This window comes from Tachyglossus aculeatus (assembly GCF_015852505.1).
Source record: "Tachyglossus aculeatus isolate mTacAcu1 chromosome 12 unlocalized genomic scaffold, mTacAcu1.pri SUPER_6_unloc_1, whole genome shotgun sequence".
Classification (NCBI taxonomy): Eukaryota; Metazoa; Chordata; class Mammalia; order Monotremata; family Tachyglossidae; genus Tachyglossus; species Tachyglossus aculeatus.
This window is the reverse complement of record NW_024044828.1, coordinates 16,691,246-16,712,439: the sequence shown is the minus strand read 5'-3', so window position 1 is coordinate 16,712,439 and position 21,194 is coordinate 16,691,246. Positions and strand designations below refer to the sequence as shown.

The 21,194-nt window shown below is 52.3% G+C and overlaps 1 protein-coding gene across 1 annotated transcript in view; it reads left to right on the top strand.

The window, feature by feature from the left end:
* SUPT16H (SPT16 homolog, facilitates chromatin remodeling subunit) overlaps positions 1-21,194 on the top strand; it is a 34,744-nt gene that overhangs the window by 10,192 nt on the left and 3,358 nt on the right. The window contains exons 2-24 of the mRNA XM_038741212.1: positions 2,643-2,735; positions 2,920-3,090; positions 4,003-4,155; positions 5,060-5,206; positions 5,605-5,756; positions 6,135-6,307; positions 7,824-7,914; positions 9,037-9,110; positions 9,803-9,915; positions 10,325-10,390; positions 10,541-10,636; positions 10,723-10,838; positions 10,982-11,135; positions 11,805-11,932; positions 12,882-13,017; positions 13,109-13,235; positions 13,872-13,990; positions 14,500-14,625; positions 15,996-16,108; positions 16,851-16,926; positions 18,991-19,160; positions 19,656-19,785; positions 20,529-20,658. Of these exons, the coding sequence (XP_038597140.1) occupies positions 2,643-2,735; positions 2,920-3,090; positions 4,003-4,155; positions 5,060-5,206; positions 5,605-5,756; positions 6,135-6,307; positions 7,824-7,914; positions 9,037-9,110; positions 9,803-9,915; positions 10,325-10,390; positions 10,541-10,636; positions 10,723-10,838; positions 10,982-11,135; positions 11,805-11,932; positions 12,882-13,017; positions 13,109-13,235; positions 13,872-13,990; positions 14,500-14,625; positions 15,996-16,108; positions 16,851-16,926; positions 18,991-19,160; positions 19,656-19,785; positions 20,529-20,658 (2,854 nt within the window). The remainder of the gene's footprint in view (positions 1-2,642; positions 2,736-2,919; positions 3,091-4,002; positions 4,156-5,059; positions 5,207-5,604; positions 5,757-6,134; positions 6,308-7,823; positions 7,915-9,036; positions 9,111-9,802; positions 9,916-10,324; positions 10,391-10,540; positions 10,637-10,722; positions 10,839-10,981; positions 11,136-11,804; positions 11,933-12,881; positions 13,018-13,108; positions 13,236-13,871; positions 13,991-14,499; positions 14,626-15,995; positions 16,109-16,850; positions 16,927-18,990; positions 19,161-19,655; positions 19,786-20,528; positions 20,659-21,194) is intronic.

The following is a 21,194-nucleotide window of genomic DNA, read 5'->3' as shown; positions in this document are numbered from 1 at the left end:
GCTTTTAAGACGACGGGGATTCTGCTTCATTGAGAGGAATGGGCAGCCGTCGGAGGTTTTCGAAGAGTGGGGAGACGAGCCATTCTAGAAAAAGGATCCGAGCAGCTGAGTGAACTCCGGACTGGAAGGGGAAGAGACTGGAGATGGAGACCGCCGAGGAGGCTGATCATCGTCATCATCAATCGTATTTATTGAGCGCTTACTATGTGCAGAGCACTGTACTAAGCGCTTGGGAAGTACAAATTGGCAACATATAGAGACAGTCCCTACCCAACAGTGGGCTCACAGTCTAAAAGGGGGAGACAGAGAACAAAACCAAACATACTAACAAAATAAAATAAATAGAATAGATATGTACAAGTAAGATAAATAAATAGAGTAATAAATATGTGCAAACATATATGCATGTGCTGTGGGGAAGGGAAGGAGGTAAGATGCGGGGGATGGAGAGGGGGACGAGGGGGAGAGGAAGGAAGGGGCTCAGTCTGGGAAGGCCTCCTGGAGGAGCTGATGATATGGTAGTCAAGCTGGCAGGCGACAGGGACCTGGTCCCGGGCTAGTGATCATTTGGAAGAAGACAGAGGGGCAGATTCTGGAAATGTTCTGGAGTAAAACCTGACAGGATTGGATGACAGACTAAAAGTGAAGGTTGAAAGAGTCAAGGGCAACGCCACGATTCTGGTCTTGAGATGAATCAGTGGTTTTTACTGAGTGCTTGCTGTGAGCAGAACACTGAACCAAGTGCTTGGAAGAGTACAGTACAACAGAGTTGATAGACCCATGGCCTGCCCACGAGGTGCTTACAGTCTAGAGGGGGAGACAGATATTAAAATAAATTGCAGATGTGTACATAGGTGCCGTGTGGCTGAGGGCAGAGTGAACATCAAGTGCTTAAAGCGTAGTGACCCAAGTGCATGGGTGATGTGGAAGGGAGGAGTTGGAGAAGGCTTAGTCAGGGAAGGCGTCTTGGAGGAGATCTGATTTTAGGAGGGTTTGAAGGTGGGAAGAGGGGTGGTCTGCCGTTTATAAAGAGGGAGGAAGCTCCCGGCCAGAGGGTGGATGGGGGCGGGGGGTCGGCAGCGAGATATGAGGTAGAAATACAGCGAGCAGCTTGGCGTTAAGGGAGCGAATCGTGCCGGCTGAGTTGTAGTAATAATAATAATGATGATGATGATAGCATTTATTAAGCACTTACTATATGCAAAGCACTGTTCTTAGCACTGGGGAGGTTACAAGGTGATGAGGTTGTCCCACGGGGGGCTCACAGTCTTAATCCCCATTTTACAGATGAGGGAACTGAGGTCCAGAGAAGTTAAGTGACTTGCCCAAAGTCACACAGCTGACAAGTGGCGGAGCTGGGATTTGAACCCATGACCTCTGACTCCAAAGCCCGGGCTCCTTCCACTGAGCCACGCTGCTTAATAATAATAATAATAATAATGGCATTTATTAAGCGCTTACTATGTGCAAAGCACTGTTGTAAGCGCTGGGGTAGATACAAGGTAATCAAGTTGTCCCAAGTGGGGCTCACAAACTTAATCCCCATTTTACAGATGAGGTAACTGAGGCACAGAGAAGTCAAGTGACCTGCCCAAAGTCACACAGCTGACAAGTGGTGGAGCCGGGATTCAAACCCATGACCTCTGACTCCGAAGCCCAGGCTCTTTCCACTGAGCCACGTTGCTTCAAGATTGTTAATCTTAAGCTGCTTAATAAGATTGTAGGGGTTGAGCCCTTGAATGTCTTAAAACCGATGCTAAGGAGTTTCTGTTTGATGTGGAGGTGGATGTGCAACCACTGGAGGCTCTTGAGTGAGGAGACTGTGGATTGAAAGGGGTTTTTTTTTTAGAAAACTGATCTGGGCCGCAGATTAAAGAAACAAATGTCCCATATCAGGTAAAGTTCTTGGGTTGAGACCTTTCATTTTGGCAGACCTTACCTGGCCATTTTGGGGCCTGATTTCCTGTGGATTGTGGGAGGTGAGGTGGCGCGGGAAAGCCTGGGCCACACCGTCTTTTCCTCCATAGGCAGGGGAGAGCCGGGAGAGACCTTACTTAGAAGTGGCCTGCATCTGTCTGTCTGTCTCTTTCTCTCTCTCTCTCTCTCTCTCTCTCTCTCTCTCCTTCCTTCCTTTCCTCTCCTCTCCCTTAGCACTACCCAGGAGGAAATAATAAATGTAATTGTGGAATTTCTGAAACGCTTTCTAGGTTTTAAGCTCCGGGGGAAGATACTCAGAGCCTTTCCCACACGGAGTTCACAGTCTCAGGAAATGGTTCAGGCCAGCACACTGGTCCTCATCTCCTCGTCCCCTCTCATAATGACAGTCTCCCACCATCCCCCCAATATCAACATTTCTGGGGGTTATTTGTGTGTCTTTTAGACTGTGAGCCCACTCGTTTAGACTGTGAGCCCACTCTTTTAGACTGTGAGCCCACTGTTGGGTAGGGACTGTCTCTGTATGTTGCCAATTTGTACTTCCCAAGCACTTAGTACAGTGCTCTGCACATAGCGCTCAATAAATACGACTGCTGATGACGATTGATGATGTCAGGAGGGAGAAGTGTATCCCTCTCGGGCAGTCTTGTGATAGACTAGAAAGCACCCCAGTGACTGATTCTGTCTTTTTTTTTTCCCTATTTTAGAAAGGGGAGGATGAATATGCCAATGTGGATGCCATTGTTGTGTCGGTGGGCGTGGACGAAGAGATCGTGTATGCCAAGTCAACCGCCTTGCAGGTGAATCCATAGGGTCGGTCCCTGGGGTTTAGAGTGTCACCAAAGAGTAGAGCTGCCCATTACCTGAAAAAAAGCAGCCGGCCCTCCCCTTGCCTGAGCCCTCAGCCTCTGGCCTGCGCGCGAGGTGTCTTAATTGTCTTGATATGTCAACCCATGTAGTCCTCCCTTTCTTCCTCCTCCCCAGACATGGCTCTTTGGCTACGAATTGACCGACACCATCATGGTCTTCTGCGATGACAAGATCCTCTTCATGGCCAGCAAGAAGAAAGTCGAGTTCCTGAAGCAGATTGCCAACACCAAGGGCAACGAGAATGCCAACGGCGCACCCGCCATCACGCTGCTCGTGCGTGAGAAGGTGAGCTGCAGACCGGGCACCCCCCCGGCTCCTCACCTCCAAGGATCTTTCCCGATAAGTGACCACAGATCGAAGGGCATCTGGAGGATAACCCAGGGAGGGTGATACAAAGGCCGGAACCTAGTCGACCCTCCAGATTTTTGTATTTAGCAACTTGGTCAGAGACCTGGTATGGTGGAAAGAGCAAGGTTCCTGTTGTAGCCCCAGGGCTGCCTCTTGCTGACCCCGGGCAAGGCACTTGACCACTCCATGCCCTAGTTTCCTCCTCTGCAAAGTAGGGGTTATAATAGCTGCCTTTTCCCTACCTTGCAGGGGCATTGCGAAGCCCAAAATGGGCACTTCGGGAATAGCACTGCTCTATAAATTCAAGGTGGCATTAGCATTTGGGTGGGAGGAATCTCAATTGCCACTCAACTTCCAGATGCATGGGAAAAGGGGGTTTCCTGGTCCCTAAATCTCATTTCTGCCCCACTGCCAAATCAAGCTTCCAAAGTTATATCAAATTTCCTTCACGTAAACTTAACACCAGCTTTTGCATGTTTTTCAACATGGGAAGTGTCTCCTGCCCAGTTGGTCTTGAAATGCCCCTCACACTTGCTCAGACCTGATCACCCAGGTCATCAGGGGAAAGGAAAAGCCAAGTAACTCTGGAGTCCCTCTAGTTCTGCCCCATTTAGAGATGCTCGGGGAACCCAAACCAGTTGCCAGGAAGTCTGTGCGGGTAGGAGGGTCACGCAGACTCTTGATCGTATGAAAGATGAGTCGGACAAAGCTAAGGCGCAGTCATTCCGGGTCAGCTCCTCTTGTTGGCGTTAGGAAGTTATTAGCCCGTCCCTTGCCGTCAGCGGAGGAGGTCGATCAGCAGTGGAAAGAGGTTGTGTTCAGCCCTGTTCTTCTTCCCTTCCCTGGCAGAATGAGAGTAACAAGAGCAACTTTGACAAGATGATCGAAGCCATTAAAGAGAGCAAGAATGGCAAAAAGATCGGTGTGTTCAGCAAGGATAAATTCCCCGGAGAGTTTATGAAGAGTTGGAATGACTGCCTCAACAGAGAGGGGTTTGAGAAGGTGAGGGGGCCATGGGAAACAAGGAGAAATGGGGGGGATTCAGTGACTGGTGCGGGTCGTGTCTGATGCTGTGTCCAGAAGCGTGGGACGTGGCAGAGAGGACTGGACCGGCCCAGATGGAAAATGAGAAAAATCCCACTAGACTGTAAGCTCCTCCGGGGCAGGGATAATGTCTACCAAATCTATGGCATTATCCTCTCCCAAGCACTTAGAATAGTGCTCTGTACATGCCCATAGCATTCAATAAATACCGTTGAATGGGTTGGCTGATTTGACCTCATAGCCGGCCTTCCCCAAGCTTACTTGAGCCTCAGCTTGTCTTGGCTTTCTTGCCCTCCCGTGCCCCTCAGTCATCCTTCTTTGACCAGAGAGCCACATTGAAAATGTTTAGGGTGCGATTGGAGACCACCCCCACATCCCAATCAAATAATAGCTTAATTCTCAAGAAGAGACCTCCTAATTTGGAAGCCCCTCAGAAGACAGAGTCCGTGTCTTGTTCTCCCGTGTACTCTCTCCCAGCGCTTAGTATTGTGCTCCGCACATAACGAGCACTTAATAAATGCTCTGTCTTCTCCCTGACGGACAACACAGAGCTGACTGTTAGATGAGACTTTCTCCGTCGGTGACATCCAAGTTTTGGGCGACCAGAGCAGGCCCATGCTTTGGGTGTGTCTGGGTTTTTATCAATCAGTCCACCAGTCAGTGGTATTTAGTGAACGCTTGCTGTGTGCCGAATGCCGTACTAAGCTCTTGGGAGAGTGTGATACAACCAAGTTGGTCGATACAGTCCCTGCCCCCAAGGAACTTCAGCAGTGTAGATGGGGAGACGGACGTCAGTATAAATAAGAAAATGACGGAAACGTTATTCATCCTACGGTTTTAGTCTCTCTCTCTGTGCCCCCAGGTAGACATTAGTGCAGTAGTGGCCTACACCATTGCGGTGAAGGAGGATGGGGAACTCAGCCTGATGAAGAAAGCAGCCAACATCACCTCTGAGGTCTTCAACAAATTCTTCAAGGAGAGAGTCATGGAGATCGTTGATGCCGATGAGGTAAAGAAAATCCACCTGGGCGGGGGGCTGGGGAAGGGGGAGGTTAAACAAAGTGCTTGCTCCACTGCCTACTGGAAACTCGATTGGTGAAGTGAGTTACCCACCAGTAGGATGCTCGAAATCCCACTTGTATGCCACAGAACCCGTGAACTGTTTGAATTGGGTTAGGAACGGCCCACCTCCCAGGTCCCCCTTTCCCAGCGAACAGCAGCTGTAAGGAAGACCCCCATCCCGTTACCTAGGCCACAAAACACCCAGAGAATCAGTGTTGGAGCCCCACCCAACAGATGGTGGGTGGGTGGGACTCAGCTGAGGTGGCTCCAGAGGTTACAGTGCGGCCAGGCGACTAGGGCATGGTGTGATGGCCATTTTTCCCTCCCTCCCGGACCCCGTCACAGAAAGTACGGCACAGCAAATTGGCTGAGTCGGTCGAGAAGGCGATTGAAGAGAAAAAGTACCTGGCCGGGGCCGACCCTTCTACCGTGGAGATGTGTTACCCTCCCATCATTCAGAGCGGGGGCAACTACAATCTCAAATTCAGCGTTGTCAGGTAACGTCCAGAGCTGGGGGCGGGGGGGGGGGGCTCTCCTTCCAACCCAAATCACCACCAATGGGCCTCTGAGGGGGCAGATGCGGTAGAAGCCCCTTTGAAACCATCCCCCGTCCCTCCCAGTGACGTGGGTCAGTTAGGAGAGGGAGCATGAACAGCCTGGCGAGGCCCTGGGTATTTCATTCATCATTCATTCAATCGTATTTATTGAGCGCTTACTGTGTGCAGAGCACTGTACTAAGCGCTCTCCACAAGCACCCCGCAAACCCGTCCAGGAGTATAAAGTCCCGTCGTCCATCCTTGAGGTAATAGACAACAGTGTCATTGAGGCCTCTGCCGGCTTCACCTCCACCCTCGTTTTCTGCCCTGGATCTCAAGCGACAAGAACCACATGCACTTTGGAGCCATCACCTGTGCCATGGGGATCCGCTTCAAATCCTACTGCTCCAATCTGGTGCGCACTCTGATGGTCGACCCTCCCCAAGAAGTCCAGGAGAACTACAACTTCCTGCTCCAGCTGCAGGAGGAACTGCTCAAGGAGCTGAGACATGGTGAGCTGTGGGGGCAGAAAGAACAGAGCCCAAGGGGCTTTGGGCGGGGGGCGGCGGGGAAAACGATCCCCGTCTGAACCTGAATGCCGGCTGCCTTTTCAGGGAGCCCAGGCTAGGAAAGCGATGCCTCTTTTTTACCCTGTAGATTAGAAGAGAGGTTGAAAAGCCATCTCTTGCCTCCGGTTGGCCTGTGTTTTGCTCCACTGGCAGCCGAATCCTAGGTTGCCGGGTTGTGTTTGCGTATTAATGACCACCCCTATATTAATGACCAGCCCTAAAGTTAAAGAATGGCAAGTCAGCATTTTCAGATCCAGATTTCTCTGGGATTCTGAGAGGAAAAGTGGCAGCCACCTCAACGGGTAACACCAGTCTTCCTTCCTCCAGCAGTCTTGCCCCTCTCCAGTCCCTGCTTGACTCTGCCGCTTGGATTGTTTTTCCCAAAATGTTGTTCCGTGTCCACCTCTCAGTTCCTCCAAAGCCTCCGGTACAGTTACCTATTCCTCTCTGCATCCAGCAGAAATGCCTAACCGCTGGATGTGAGGCACTCGGATCAACTCCTTCTTCCTCATCCACTCTCTTCTCCCACTGCGCTCTAGCTTTCACTCTCTGTTCACTCCCTAGCTTGCACTCTGTACTTTCCCAAGATAACCTACTTCCTGGGCCTCGTTCTCGTCTTCCTTTCCACCAAGCTCTTGCTCCTGCTTTCCCCCCTTACCCGGAGCTCCTGCTCCAAAACAGACCCAGGCCACACAGCACTCCCCATCTTCATGGCTTTGTGGACAGAGTACGAGCCTGGGAGTCGGAAGGACCTGAGTTTTAATCCCGGCTCCGCCACGTGTCTGCTGTGGGACCTTGAGCAAGTCACTTCGCTTCTCTGGGCCTCAGTCACCGTATCTGTAAAATGGGGATTAAGAGTGTGAGCCCCCTGGGGGACAGGGACTGTGTCCCACCTGATTAACTTTTATCTCCCCCAGTGCTTAGCACATAGTAAGCGCTTAAAAAGCACCAGGATTATTTATTATTTATTCATTCAAACCCCTAATGAAATTGAATCTCTTCCAAGAGGCCCCTTCCCCGGATGAATTGCTCTTCTGTAACTTGTAGTTCCCTAATTGCCACCTCAGCACTTGAAAACTCACCTCCTCCGTTAGCATTTATGGACATATTTTACACACCATATTACTTAAGCACTGAGTCATATACACAGTCCCTTCTTCTTGCCTCCTAATTGAGAATTATGTCAGTGCCTGGCTCCCTCTGCTAGAATTTAAACTCCTTGTGGGCAGGGCCATGCTTTCTAAGTCTTAGGAGCTCTCCCAAGGGTTTAGAACAGTGCTCTGCAAACAGTAAGTGATAAATCCATGCCATTGATTGATAGATGGGTTGATTGATGGACAGGGTGTGGGTCCGCCACCGCAGAAAACCTCGCAGTTAAGTGAGGGTTGTTATGGAAAGTTTCGTATGTTTTCTCGGAAAGCGTGAATCCCCAGATTTCTACTTCTTTTCTGGACTCTAGGGGTGAAATTGTGTGACGTGTACAATGCCGTCATGGACATGGTCAAAAAACAGAAGCCCGAATTGATGAGCAAAATCACCAAAAATCTTGGGTAAGAGATGCCGTGAAATCCTTGGAGGTCTGGGTTGGATCACTGCTTTGGCTGGTGATCCTTGGAATATCCTTTCAGATCAGGCCCATAACTCCCAAAATAGGAGACTATTTGTGTACTTCCATCGAAACCGTTCCCCGGGGGAGGGATGAAATCAAACACTATCTCTGCGAAAAGGATGATGTGTCTTGCCACCGGTTACCCTGTTCACTTGACAAACCTATATTTGAGTTCCAGCTTGTAAACAGTAGCGGTAGCATGTATTGTTCTCTCCCAAGCGCCTAGTACAGTGCTTAGCAAACAGTAAGTGCTCAGTAGATACCATTGGTTGGTTGTTTGATCGTTTCAAATGGCACAGCATCTTCCAAAGAGCTCAGAGGTTTTTCCTGTCCTTTGAGTGGAGATTGAGTGGAGTGTCCTTTGAGTCCTTTGGTTTGAGTTGATTTTTATCTTTCACAATAGAGATTTGATTTGTGGATGCGGATTCGCTTACCCTCATGATTTTACAGAATGGGAAATAGTCGCCCAAAGAGTCTAGATAAGTGTGCTCGTTCCCCGTGTCTGCTGCTCACGACGAGTTGAGATGAAAACCTCCATGTAAGGAGTGTGCTTTTCTCCCATGCCTTCATCGGGATAAGAAAAGTGTTAAGCCACTAAGCATGGATTGAAAAATCAAGTAAAACCGGCTTGCGTGCACAGCAGGGCGACTGATGTGAGGTCAATTCAGTGCCCGTACCATTCCAACACGGCAGTGTCCACCCAGAGATTCCCGAGGCAGGATGGCCACCTTGACTTCCCTCAGAAGGGTAGCAGGGGCACTTGAAACCTGAAGCGCAGGGCATGTTCCCTTGGGATAAGGCAGGAACAGGTGGATTAAAAGCTGTGCTTCAACCCTTGGACTAAGAAGAGGATTAAAAGCTGGAAGTCCCAAAAGATTTGGTGAGGATATTTTGGGCCCAAGTTTGCCCTTCATTAAGAAGGAGATGATATTTTGTCAGTAGTTGTAGCGGAGTGGTGTTGGGTGGGCTAGGTAATGATAAAGTAACCAGGCGTGTTTGTAGTCTCTTTTAAATAGTTCCTCTTTGCCCACTAAACTCTGTCCTTACCCCTTTCCTCTTTCAGGTTTGCTATGGGGATTGAATTCCGCGAAGGTTCATTGGTCATCAACAGCAAGAATCAGTACAAGCTAAAAAAGGGTAAGGCTGACTGCCTTAAGGGAATTCAAGGGGATGACCCTTCTCAGGGCCCGTCTGTCTCTATTCCCCTCAGCCTAACTGCATCATAGAGAAGCACCGTGGCTCAGTGGAAAGAGCCCGGGCTTGGAGTCAGAGGTCATGGTTCTAATCCCGGCTCTGCCACTTGTCAGCTGTGTGACTCTGGGCAAGTCACTTCACTTCTCTGGGCCTCAGTTACCTCATCTGTAAAGTGGGGATTAAGACTGTGAGCCCCATGTGGGACAACCTGATTACCTTGTATCCCCCCAGCTCTTCGAACAGTGCTTGGCACATAGTAAGCGCTTAACAGGTGCCATCATCATCATAACTTTGAACAACAACAAGATGGTGTTTGTTTAGCGCATACTGTGTGCGAGGTACTGTACTAAGCTCTGGGATGGATATAGGCAAATGGGGTTGGCCCACGTGAGGCTCACGGTCTCAATCCCCATCTTGCATATGAGGTAATTGAGGCCCGGAGAAGTTAAGTGACTAGCCCAAGGTCACGCAGCAGGCAAGTGGCAAAGCCGGGATTAGAACCCATGACCTTCTGACTTCTATGCTGTATCCTCTATGCCACGCTGCTTCTCTGGCCTGATCATCTCCTCCTTTTCCTCCTTCATTATCTTCTCCACCTCTCCGTACTTTTCCCGTCTTCTGTCCTGCCGCCGTAGGCATGGTTTTCAGCATCAACATGGGGTTCTCGGACCTGACCAACAAAGAAGGGAAGAAGCCAGAAGAGAAAACGTACGCCCTCTTTGTTGGCGACACGGTCCTGGTCGATGAGGTGGGTATCGCCTGTTAATCTGTTTTGTGTAACCAGCTGCCGCTGCAGACGCTCTGACTCTTGGAGCAAAGGTGGGGTAGCAGTTGTGTTGGCCTTTGGGCAATACTGGCCATAGAGGGGGTCAGGGACCCTGATTAAAGGAGGAATTGGATCCCCTGAAGAAGTGCCCCCAGGAAGCAAAGCTGCCGGCGGGACAAATCCAGCAGCAGGTAAATGGCGGGTTTTGGGATGGCATCCGAACGTAATCAGTCGGATCTTTGCCGACATCGTCTCTTGGCCCAGCCGCAAGGGACATGACACCGCGAGAAACTCTGGGAAGGAAAGAAAATGCTGTCCCCACTCTCTCCTCCAGACTTCCACTCCCTGCCTTGGAAACCTGGCCATTTCTTATTGGATTCTCTCCCCCTAGGATGGCCCAGCTGCCGTTCTCACCGCCGTGAAGAAGAAAGTGAAGAATGTGGGGATTTTCTTGAAGGCGAGTACCACAAAACCGACCTCAAGAGCAGGGCCCGGGAGGGGTTGGCCACTTGGACTGTGGAAGGAATTCCAGTGTGTTGGCCGAAAGGGGAGCCCCCACCCTCGCCAAATCCCACCCCTCTTCTGACACATTTGGCTTTCCCTATAGAATGAGGATGAGGAGGAAGAGGAGGAGGAGAAGGACGAGGCCGAGGACCTGCTGGGGCGAGGGTCTCGGGCAGCCCTGCTCACGGAGAGGACCCGAGTAAGTGCCCCTCCAGAGTCTCCCCCGGCCCCCGCCACGGTGCTTCTCCCGCTCTGATGGCTTCCTAAGCCCCCGCCTCTCCCTAGAATGAGATGACGGCCGAGGAGAAACGGCGCGCTCATCAGAAGGAGCTGGCCACCCAGCTCAACGAGGAAGCCAAGCGGCGGCTGACGGAGCAGAAGGGGGAACAGCAGATCCAGAAGTAAGAGGCCGGCGCCGCATCTGGGCCCGGCGGGGGCGAAGGGTCCGGGGCCTCAAAGACCTCCGCGCTTAGAACAGTGCTTTGCACATAGTAAGCGCTTAATAAATGCCATAATTATGATTATTATTATTACTTACTGCCAGAGCTCGCAAATCTAACGTGTCCTACAAGAACCCTGCTCTGATGCCCAAGGAACCGCATATCCGGGAAATGAAGATCTACATCGACAAGAAGTACGAGACTGTCATAATGCCCGTGTTTGGCATCGCCACACCATTCCATATCGCCACCATCAAGGTACCTATGGGCGCCGGGATCGGGGCTGGGGGACGCGGCGGGGCACCTCCCCTTGGGTCACGGACCTGCCATTTCCGGAGAAGCCGCTCGGCGCGACCACCTGGCTCCTCCCGGCCGCCGAGGCTTTTAGGTGGGGACTCCCGGGCGAAGTGCCGCGGGAGCCTTCCAGGTTGCTAGAGGTGCCCGTCTTGAGGAGGCTGACTCTGTCTCCTGCCTGGAGCTGAAACGTTAGAGAGGCTCCCTGGCCTAGTCGAAGGAAAGAGCCCGGGCCCTGGCGTCACAGGGCCTGGGTTCTCATCCCGACTCCACCGCCTGCCTACTGTGTGGCCTGGGGCAAGTCACTTCGCTTCCCTGGGCCTCAATTTCCTCATCTGTACGATGGGGATGCAGGGCCTGTTCTCCCCGCCCCTTCGACCGTGACCCTATGTGGGACGGGGACTGTGTCCGGCCCGATTATCCTGTATCTTCCTCAGCATTCGCTACGGTGCCGGGCACGTGGTAAGCGCTTAACAGATACCAACGTTATTGTATAAAGCCCCGAAGCTAAATCGTTGGGATCTCCTTGAGTTGGTAGGGGTGGCGGGGTGTCCCATCAGGCCTCCTTCCCCGGTCCCTAAGCTTTCCGGGAAGGAGCGTGCCGCTTTTCACGCGTCCCCTTTCTCTGAACAGAATATCAGTATGTCTGTGGAGGGAGACTACACGTACCTCCGAATCAACTTCTATTGCCCAGGCAGCGCCCTGGGCAGGAACGAAGGCAACATATTCCCCAACCCGGAAGCCACGTTTGTCAAAGAGATGTGAGTTCCACGGACCCCTGTGGCGGAATGCACCGTTCGGGGTCTCCGCAGAACACCGCTCCCTTCTCCCCTACCCCCGCACTGGGACCTAGAGGTCTCTTCCTGAGGGCCTGGTTCAGGCCCAGTTGCTAGCTGGGGCATACTGCAGGCGCAGGACGGAGCCTGGAGTAGTTTTGGAAATAGCCTTTTGCCTTCCCGCTGCTGGCACCTAAAAATAGCCCAGGGACAGGTGGGCGGTGGCCTGAGGTCCCAGGGGAGCAGGGTGGCCAACTGGCATTTCCTGCTGGCTCCCAAGTACAGGCTGACCTATTCCTCCCTCCCACGCGTGCGCATAGGTTTGCTGGGGTCTCAGCCACCACCATTCAACCTAGTCCTTGTATGGCTGCAGGAGACCAAAATGAACCGGCCAATTAAAAAAATCCCAGCAGCGACGTGCATCACCCCACACACAAGCCGTGGGATATGCCAGTGCCCGACTCCCGGGCCTGCAGAGCGGGGCCTCGGGCTCTGAAGACAGGCCTGGCCAAGCCCAACCTCGCAGGATACTTCCCATCTTCCTCTCCCCTCCCAGAACCCCACACCCTGTCACATCTAGTCATCACGCCTCCCCTCCACCCTGGCAGCTTGCTCTGCCATATGGGTCCGCCTTTCAAGGTGTAGTGAACAATCTTTCAGAAGGGAGAGGTTATTTCTTTTGCTCATTCCCTCCTGAATTAGTCTAGCCATTTGGAGAACCTGCCCGTTGTTAACTAGATGCAATCCACCTCAGCTTTCCTATCCTTCCTGCCCAACCCCTCTGATCCCAGATTGATTTCTTCCTCTCTCTAGTTCTGTCCACCAGTCAGCTGGCCGTGACGGTCCCGGGGGGTAGTCTTGGGTTTGGAGTTCCTTGGCCCCATCGGCGTCATCCTTGGAAAACCTGGGGAACTTGTGCTTTGTTTCCCCCCAGCACGTACCGAGCCTCAAATATGAAAGCCCCCGGAGAGCAGACGGTTCCCGCCCTGAACCTCCAGAACGCCTTCCGCATCATAAAGGAGGTGCAGAAGCGCTACAAGACCCGTGAAGCGGAAGAGAAAGAGAAGGAGGTGAATCTCGGGGCTAACCTGGGGGGGTCGGATTCCTGAGGAGAGGTTTCGGGGGTGGCCCTGGGCTCCCTTACACGTTCTGCTACTCCAGGGCATCGTGAAGCAAGATTCCCTGGTGATCAATCTCAACCGGAGTAACCCCAAGCTGAAGGACCTGTACATCCGACCCAACATCGCCCAGAAGCGGATGCAAGGCTCCTTGGAGGCCCACGTCAATGGTGAAAAGCCCCCTCCCCTCACCAGCCGCTCACCTTCCTCACCCGCTCGTCAGTTGAAACCGGCAGGTTGAAGTTATAGAGCAGTTGGGATAGCTGAGGGTCATTACTGTCATTATCATCACAGTCGTTACTATTACTGTCGTTACGCCGTGCTGTGCGCCCAGCACTGTCGGGGGTACAAGATGGTCGAGTCAGACGCAATCCCTGTCTCATGTAGAGCCCACTGGTTAAGTAAGAAGGAGAACAGGTACCGAGTCCCCGTCGTCAGGATGAGGGAACGGAGGCCCCGGGGAAGTTAGGTGACTGGCCCAAGGCCACCCGGCGGGCAAGTGGCCGAGCAGGGTTTAGAACCCCGGTCCCCTGACCCCCGGGCCCGGGCTCTTTCCACTAGGGCACACCGCTGGGATCGGGCCCGCTTTGCGTCTCACAGTGCCCCGCACACAGTAAGCGCTCGCTCAGTCACTACCCGCGATGGGTAAAGCGATGTGGTCCACTTGGCTTGCAGTGGAGTGGGGAGGCCGGGGAAGCCAGGCCCGGGCGCACGTGGTCCTGCGACCTCCGCTCCGGGGCCCTAGGCCGAGCCCGCCGCCGCCACCGCCGCCGGGGCTCTCACTTGGGGCACTCCGTCCCCCGCAGGCTTCCGCTTCACGTCGGTGCGAGGGGACAAAGTGGACATCCTGTACAACAACATCAAGCATGCCTTGTTCCAGCCCTGTGACGGGGAGATGATCATCGTGCTGCACTTCCACCTCAAGGTACTCCAAGCCTGGGTTCCTGCCCCCGACCTCTGCCTCAGTGGGTTCTGCTCACTAGGCTCTCTCCCGGCCTGCTCACTGGCCGGCCAGTGAGGTTCATTCGGCCCTCGGGCGTCCGAGGAGTCAAAACCCCATCCTGTCCTTGCCTGGCATCGAGGCTTTAATCTTGTTTCCTCCAGATCTTGTTTCCTGTCCCGGAGGCTCCCTGGATGACCCCATCTTCCACTCCCCAAATTCTCCCAGAGCCCAGTATAAAGCTCCGTTTCTTACAGCCCACCCCCTGCCCTCCTCCTACAGCGCTTGGCGCTCCCCCGGTTCTTTTCGCTTCTGTGGGGAAAAGGGCCGCGTGGGAAGCTCAATTTCAGGGAGCTGGTTCTGGCTGTGGTTTTTCTCCCCGGCCCTGGATGGTCCCTTCTGTTAGGTAGGCTGAGCCCCCGGGGTTCCCCGGTTTCCCCCTTCCTTAGCAATCCTTTCTCACCCCTCCCCTGCCCGCCCGTCCACCCACGTAGAACGCCATCATGTTCGGAAAGAAGCGGCACACAGACGTGCAGTTCTACACCGAAGTCGGGGAGATCACGACGGACTTGGGGAAACACCAGCACATGCACGACCGGGACGACCTCTACGCTGAGCAGGCCCGTGACGATCCACCTCTGACGCGGAGGGATGGGATGGGATGGGATGGGATGGGATGGGCCTGACGACTCTGGCGCCCTATGGACTCTGAGTAGTCGGTGCTTGACTCCGGGGAAGGGCCACCCTGGGCACCCATTGGTGGGCGGAAGAGGAGATTGTGCTTTCACAGGAACGGGAGACAGCCAGCTCAGAGCCCTCTCCGGGAAACAGAAGTCCAACTTGGATTCCTGGCTCCGTCCCCAATTTATTGCCCTTTTTATTTTATTTTTAAATGTTATTTATGTGCTCAGTACGTGCCAGGGACTGTTCTGCTGTACCACTGTGTGGCTCAGTGGAAAGAGCCCAGGCTTGAGAGTCAGAGGTGGTGGGTTCTAATCCTGGCTCCGCCACGTCTGCTGTGCGACCTTGGGCAAGTCACTTAACTTCTCTGAGCATCAGATACCTCATAATAATAATAATAATGATGGCATTTATTAAGCGCTTACTATGTGCAAAGCTTACTGTTCTAAGCGCTGGGGAGGTTACAAGGGGATCAGGTTGTCCCACGGGGGGCTCACAGTCTTAATCCCCATTTTACAGATGAGGGAACTGAGGCACAGAGAAGTTAAGTGACTTGCCCAAAGTCACTCAGCTGGCAAGTGGCGGATCCGGGATTTGAACCCATGACCCCCGACTCCAAAGCCCGTGCTCGTTCCAATAAGCCACGCTGCTTCTCATCTGTAAAATGGGGGTGAAGACTGTGAGCCCACTGTTGGGTAGGGATCGTCTCTGTATGTTGCCAACTTGTACTCCCCAAGCGCTTAGTACAGTGCTGCACACAGTAAGTGCTCAATAAATACGATTGATTGACTGATTGACAACCTGATCACCTTGTATCCCCCCAGCGCTTAGAATAGTGCTTTGCACATAGGAAGCACTTAAACAATGCTATTATTATTATTATTATTCTAAGCGCTGAGATAGAAACAAGGTAATCAGATTGGACTCAGACCATGTCCCACATGGGGCTCACGGTCTTAACCCCCATTTTACAGCTGAGGGAACTGAGGCCCGGGGGAGGTGAAGTGACTTGCCCAAGGTCACCTAGACGAGGGATAAAGCTGGGATTAGGGCGTAGGTCCTTCCAACTCCCAGGCCCGGGCTCTGTCCACTAGACCACACTGCTTCTCGACCTTGGGCAAGAAATCGGTATCTGGATTCCCCTGTTTTTGAAAATGGGGCTTAAGCGTGACTCATTAATCCCAGGAAGGTTGTAGCGATTGGTGGGATGACGCCGAAAGGCCGTTCTTGCTACGGGGGTGGGAGGGTCGGTGTGAACGACCCTCCCAGTCTTGGAAACAGTGCTAACGTCCTTCTCCTGTTCCTGCAGATGGAGCGGGAGATGAGACACAAACTGAAGACAGCGTTTAAAAACTTCATTGAGAAGGTGGAGGCCTTGACCAAGGAGGAGCTGGAGTTCGAAGTGCCTTTCAGGGATTTGGGGTAACGCGCCTCCCCGTTTTCCCTCCACCTAGAGTCTCGCTGGCCGTCGCCCCCCAGGGCCGAGTTGGGTGGGACGAGGGCTGCTCAGGTCCCTTCAAGGCCCTGCTGAGAGCTCACCTCCTCCAGGAGGCCTTCCCAGACTGAGCCCCTTCCTTCCTCTCCCCCTCGTCCCCCTCTCCATCCCCCCCATCTTACCTCCTTCCCTTCCCCACAGCACCTGTATATATGTCTGTACATATTTATTACTCTATTTTACTTGTACATATCTATCGTATTTATTTTATTTTGTTAGTATGTTTGGTTTTGTTCTCCGTCTCCCCCTTTTAGACTGTGAGCCCACTGTTGGGTAGGGACTGTCTCTATATGTTGCCAATTTGTACTTCCCAAGCGCTTAGTACAGTGCTCTGCACATAGTAAGCGCTCAATAAATACGATTGATGATGATGATGATGATGATGATGACCCCTCCAGTCAGAAGTCCGTCACCACGGCAGTCCACTCTCCCGTTTCCAGCTTCCCTCTGGAGAGGCCAATTCCCTCTCACCAGGCCGAGGCGACGACTAAGCGAGCAGCCGGAAGTGGGAATTGGCAATCCCACTGAGGACCCGTGGGATTTAGATTTGGGATGGAAGGGCAGGAGATGGCGAAGTTTGATCCCGAGGGTAGCACCTCCTTCCTCTTTAATCTTGGTGCGAGTCTTTGTGCGTACCCAGAGCGGATCCCATTTCTGATTCTTGTCCAGATTTAATGGCGCACCCTATAGAAGCACCTGTCTCCTCCAGCCAACCAGCAGTGCTCTGGTGAATGCTACGGAGTGGGTAAGTGTCACCTTCCCCTGCTTCCCTTTTTTATGTGGGAGTTTTGGAAAAATAGATACTTTTAATGGTATTTGTCGAGCTCATACTGGGTGCGTACTGAGCTCTGGGGTAGATAAAAGCTAATCAGGTTGGACACAGTTCATGTCCCTCATGGGGCTCACAGTCTTCATCCCCATTTTACAGATGATGTGACTGAGACACAGAGAAGTTAAGTGACTTGCCCAGGGTCAAATGGTGGAGCCGGGATTAGAACACAGGTTCTGATATTTGTTTGAAGATGGGTTAATGGCAGGGCTGGAGGGAGAAGAGAGCTACATTAAAATTTCTTCCGACTCCTTATTGTACTCTCAATCAATCAATCAATCGTATTTATTGAGCGCTTACTGTGTGCAGAGCGCTGTACTAAGTGCTTGGGAAGTACAAGTTGGCAACATATAGAGACGGTCCGTACCCAACAGTGGGCTCACAGTGGGCTTCCCCTCTCTCAGGGTCTCTGACTCAAAATAAGGAAAATCGTTGCTCCCACCTCCCTCCTTCAGGTTAAGGAGAAAGCATCCGTAAGGCAGTTTTGTTCTTTGGAAGAAAGATGCCTGGAAAATTTAAAAGCAGAGTAGCCGAGTGGCAAGAGTGAAGGCCTAGGAGTCTGAAGACCTGGGTTTTCATTCCAGGTCCGCATGGGCAGGTCACCTTCGGGGCCTCCGTTTCCTCATCTGTAAGCTGGGGATAAAATAAGTATTCTCGCTCCCCCTTAGGCTGGGAAGCACATGGGGGACGAGGACCGCGTCCGGTCTGCTTCTACTGTATCAGCTCCAGTGGCACACACGTAGTAAACGTTTAACACACCACAATTATCATTAAAGGAATCTGCTGTTGAGGGAAGAAGAGACGAGCCAAAAATAAAGTTGTGGCGGGGGGAATGGGTTTTCTCTGCCTTTTGCCAGCCCCTCTGATGACTGGTCTCAGACGTCCCGAGGTTCCTTGGGTACGGGAATGCTTGTCGCTACGGCCAGTGGGCTGCTAGGGCCCAGGCAAGATTGTTGGTTTATTCGTCCTCCAGGCCCATTGTCTTCCCCCACTTTTCCTCCCTTCTGCGGAGTGATTTGGTCGCCCCTGGACCCTGGCTAGTTCCCCGCCGCTCGTTTGACCTGAAGTGCTTGGAAAAGCAGTCTTTCAACCAGACAGATCAGAAGTAGCAGAATAAAGGGAAACAGTAAATGACCACCTGAGCGGCAACATAGCATAACCAAGCCTAGTTATGTTCCGACCAACTTGTCCTTTAAAGCCATTCTCTTCCCCCCTGCATCCCTCACCTCGTCCTCAGCATTTATTAAGTGTCTGCTGGATGCCTGACACTCCTCTAGACTTTAAGCTTACTGTGGGCAGGAAACGTGACTTCCAACTCTGTTACATTGTACTCTCCCAAGCTCTTAGTACTGTGCTCTCTACATAGCAAGCACTCAATACCAGTCATTCATATTTATTGAGTGCTTACTGTGTGCAGAACACTGTACTAACTTGTTTGGGAAAGTGTAATATGATGATATAACAGCACATTCCCTGCCCACAACGAGCTTACTATGTAGAGGAGAGAGACATTAGTAGAAATAAGTAAATGACAGATATGCACATAAGTGCTGTAGGGCGGGGAGGAAGGATAAAGGGGGCAAGGCAGGGCGACGCAGAAGGGAGCTGAAGAAAAGGAAAAGAGGGCTTAGTCATTGGTTGAGTGTACGCTCTCAAGCACTTAGTACAGTGCTCTGCACATAGTAAGCGCTGAATAAATACCATTAATTGATTGATAACTAATGCCAGCAAATAAATAAATAGCTTAGTTCAGTGTTGAAGATACCAGCGACTGACTTGACTGACTGAAAACGGTGAAGTAGAAATACCCCGGAAGAGAATGGTGGCTTCCTTGGGAGGCCAGAACAGCACAGGTTGTGGGGCTGCAGTCTTAGCGTGTGGCCTTCAGTCCAGCCCGTCCCTACGAGCTAGGCCTGATCCATAACCAGTGTTTCATGCTCAGGGAGAGACCTGTGTTCTGTTTCCCTCCCGCACTCCTAGCCGCCTTTCGTGGTGACGTTGGACGAGGTGGAGCTGATTCACTTCGAGCGGGTCCAGTTCCACCTGAAGAACTTTGACATGGTGATCGTCTATAAGGACTACAGCAAGAAAGTGACCATGATCAACGCCATCCCTGTGGCCTCACTTGACCCCATCAAGGAGTGGTTGAAGTAAGCGACTCGAGCCGGGTCCGTGACCCTCCCGCTTCCCACCCTCGGTTCCGGAGTTAACGACGGCTGCCTTGGTTTCTCGTGCGGGTGCTAGAGGATGCCAATCTTTTATAGAAAGCCACCAGAGACCGGGGCGTGAAAACTGGGCCCTGGCTCTTGGGACTGGACGGGATCTTGGCACATGGCACAGATTATTATAATGATGGTATTTGTTAAGCGCTTACTATGTGCAAAGCACTGTTCTAAGCACTGGGGAGGTTACAAGGTGATCAGGTTGTCCCACAGGGGGCTCACAGTTTTAATCCCCATTTCACAGATGAGGGAACTGAGGCACAGAGAAGTTAAGTGACTTGCCCAAAGTCACACAGCTGACAGATTATTATTATTACAGTTGAACGGGTGGAGGGTCCCAGGACCCCAGGGGTGACCGTCCTACTGTGCCCGGAGATGTAGCCACGCCTCTAGTTCTGTGATGTTTTGTGTGTCTCCCCTCAGCTCCTGTGACCTGAAGTACACGGAAGGAGTGCAGTCCCTCAACTGGACCAAAATCATGAAGACCATCGTAGATGACCCCGAGGGCTTCTTTGAGCAAGGGGGCTGGTCTTTCCTGGAGCCCGAGGGCGAGGTGCGTGGGAGGGGGTTGTCTGCAGCATCTTGAGGTGGGCGCCCAAGGTGGACAAGTTTCGTGGACGTAGGGGAAGCGACGGGTGACGATAGGTGATAGGGTTGATGCTCAGGAGAAGGAAAAAAAAGTTTAGCATCCCTCCAACATCCATCTTTCAAATTGCGAACAGTCACCCGCTCAAGAAAGCGGTTTTTCTGGGGCTCGTTTTCCCGTCAGGTGGGGAGTGGGGAGAGACTTCTCCAGGGTTTCTCTAGCGAGAGAAGGCGAGCTAAGGTTGGTCCTGTTCCCTAGAGTGTCCTGGTGTGGCTCACCATCTGTGATCATTCCTCGCACTTCATCCGCCCCAAGTGTCAGGAAGCAGCGAGGCCTAAGTGGAAGAATCCCAGGTGTGGGAGTAAAAGGTCCTGGGTTCTAATCCCTCTCTGCCACCTGCTTGCTGTATGCCCTGGGGCAACTTCTCCGGGCCACAACTTCCTCAACTTTAAAGTGAGGATTCAATACCTCTTCTCCCGCCTGCTTGGACTACGAGCCCCATGTGGCACAGGGACTGTGGCCGATCTGTTAAAAACTTCTCTCTCCCAGCACTTAGAGTAGTGCTTGACACAGAGGCAGCACTCAACAATTACGTAATGATCACTAATTATGTAAAATTCGGGTCACAGGCCCTCCAGAGACATTGGATTCCTTAAATCGCCAATCTGAAATGCGTGGAAAATATGCGATATTGGCTCTTCTGTCTCCAGGGAAGCGATGCTGAAGTTGGGGAATCAGAGTCAGAGATTGAAGATGAGACCTTTAACCCTTCAGAGGATGAATATGAGGAAGAGGAGGAAGATAGTGATGAAGACTATTCCTCAGAAGCAGAGGAGTCGGGTAAGGCTCTTCACGGTCCCTGTTTTCGTCCGGCTTTCGTCCTGGGGTTGAAAGAAGTCAGGTGGAAAGAAGATGGGGCGCCCGGACTCTGAAATGGCCCGTTCTAAAGTGAGCGGCAGATTCCGCCTTTCTCCGAATCTTCAGTGTCCCCTGAGCTCTGCCCGATCTTATCATTCAGCCGATCTGCATAGTTAGTAGATGTTTACGAAGGCCTCAACCAGTCTAGGCAGAATTTTAATTAGCTGGGCGAGCGTGTTTGCTGCACTGCCGGGCACTTCTCAACCAGTTTTAAAGTGATCCCTCCCTCGAACAGGACGGGCGTGCAAAGGGAGTAAGTGAGTAACAGGGAAACCGAGAACCAATCATAGGATTGGGTAAAAGACCGGAGTTTAATGAAGCGCAACCTGAGTCTCTCCCATTCAAGCTAATCAGCAGTCGCCGGGATCCGGTTTCTCTGATGGTCACCTTTCTCGGCAACCTTCCACCCCCTGGTTTCAGACTGAGCCTCTCCCAACCCAGCAGCAGCCCCGTCCACC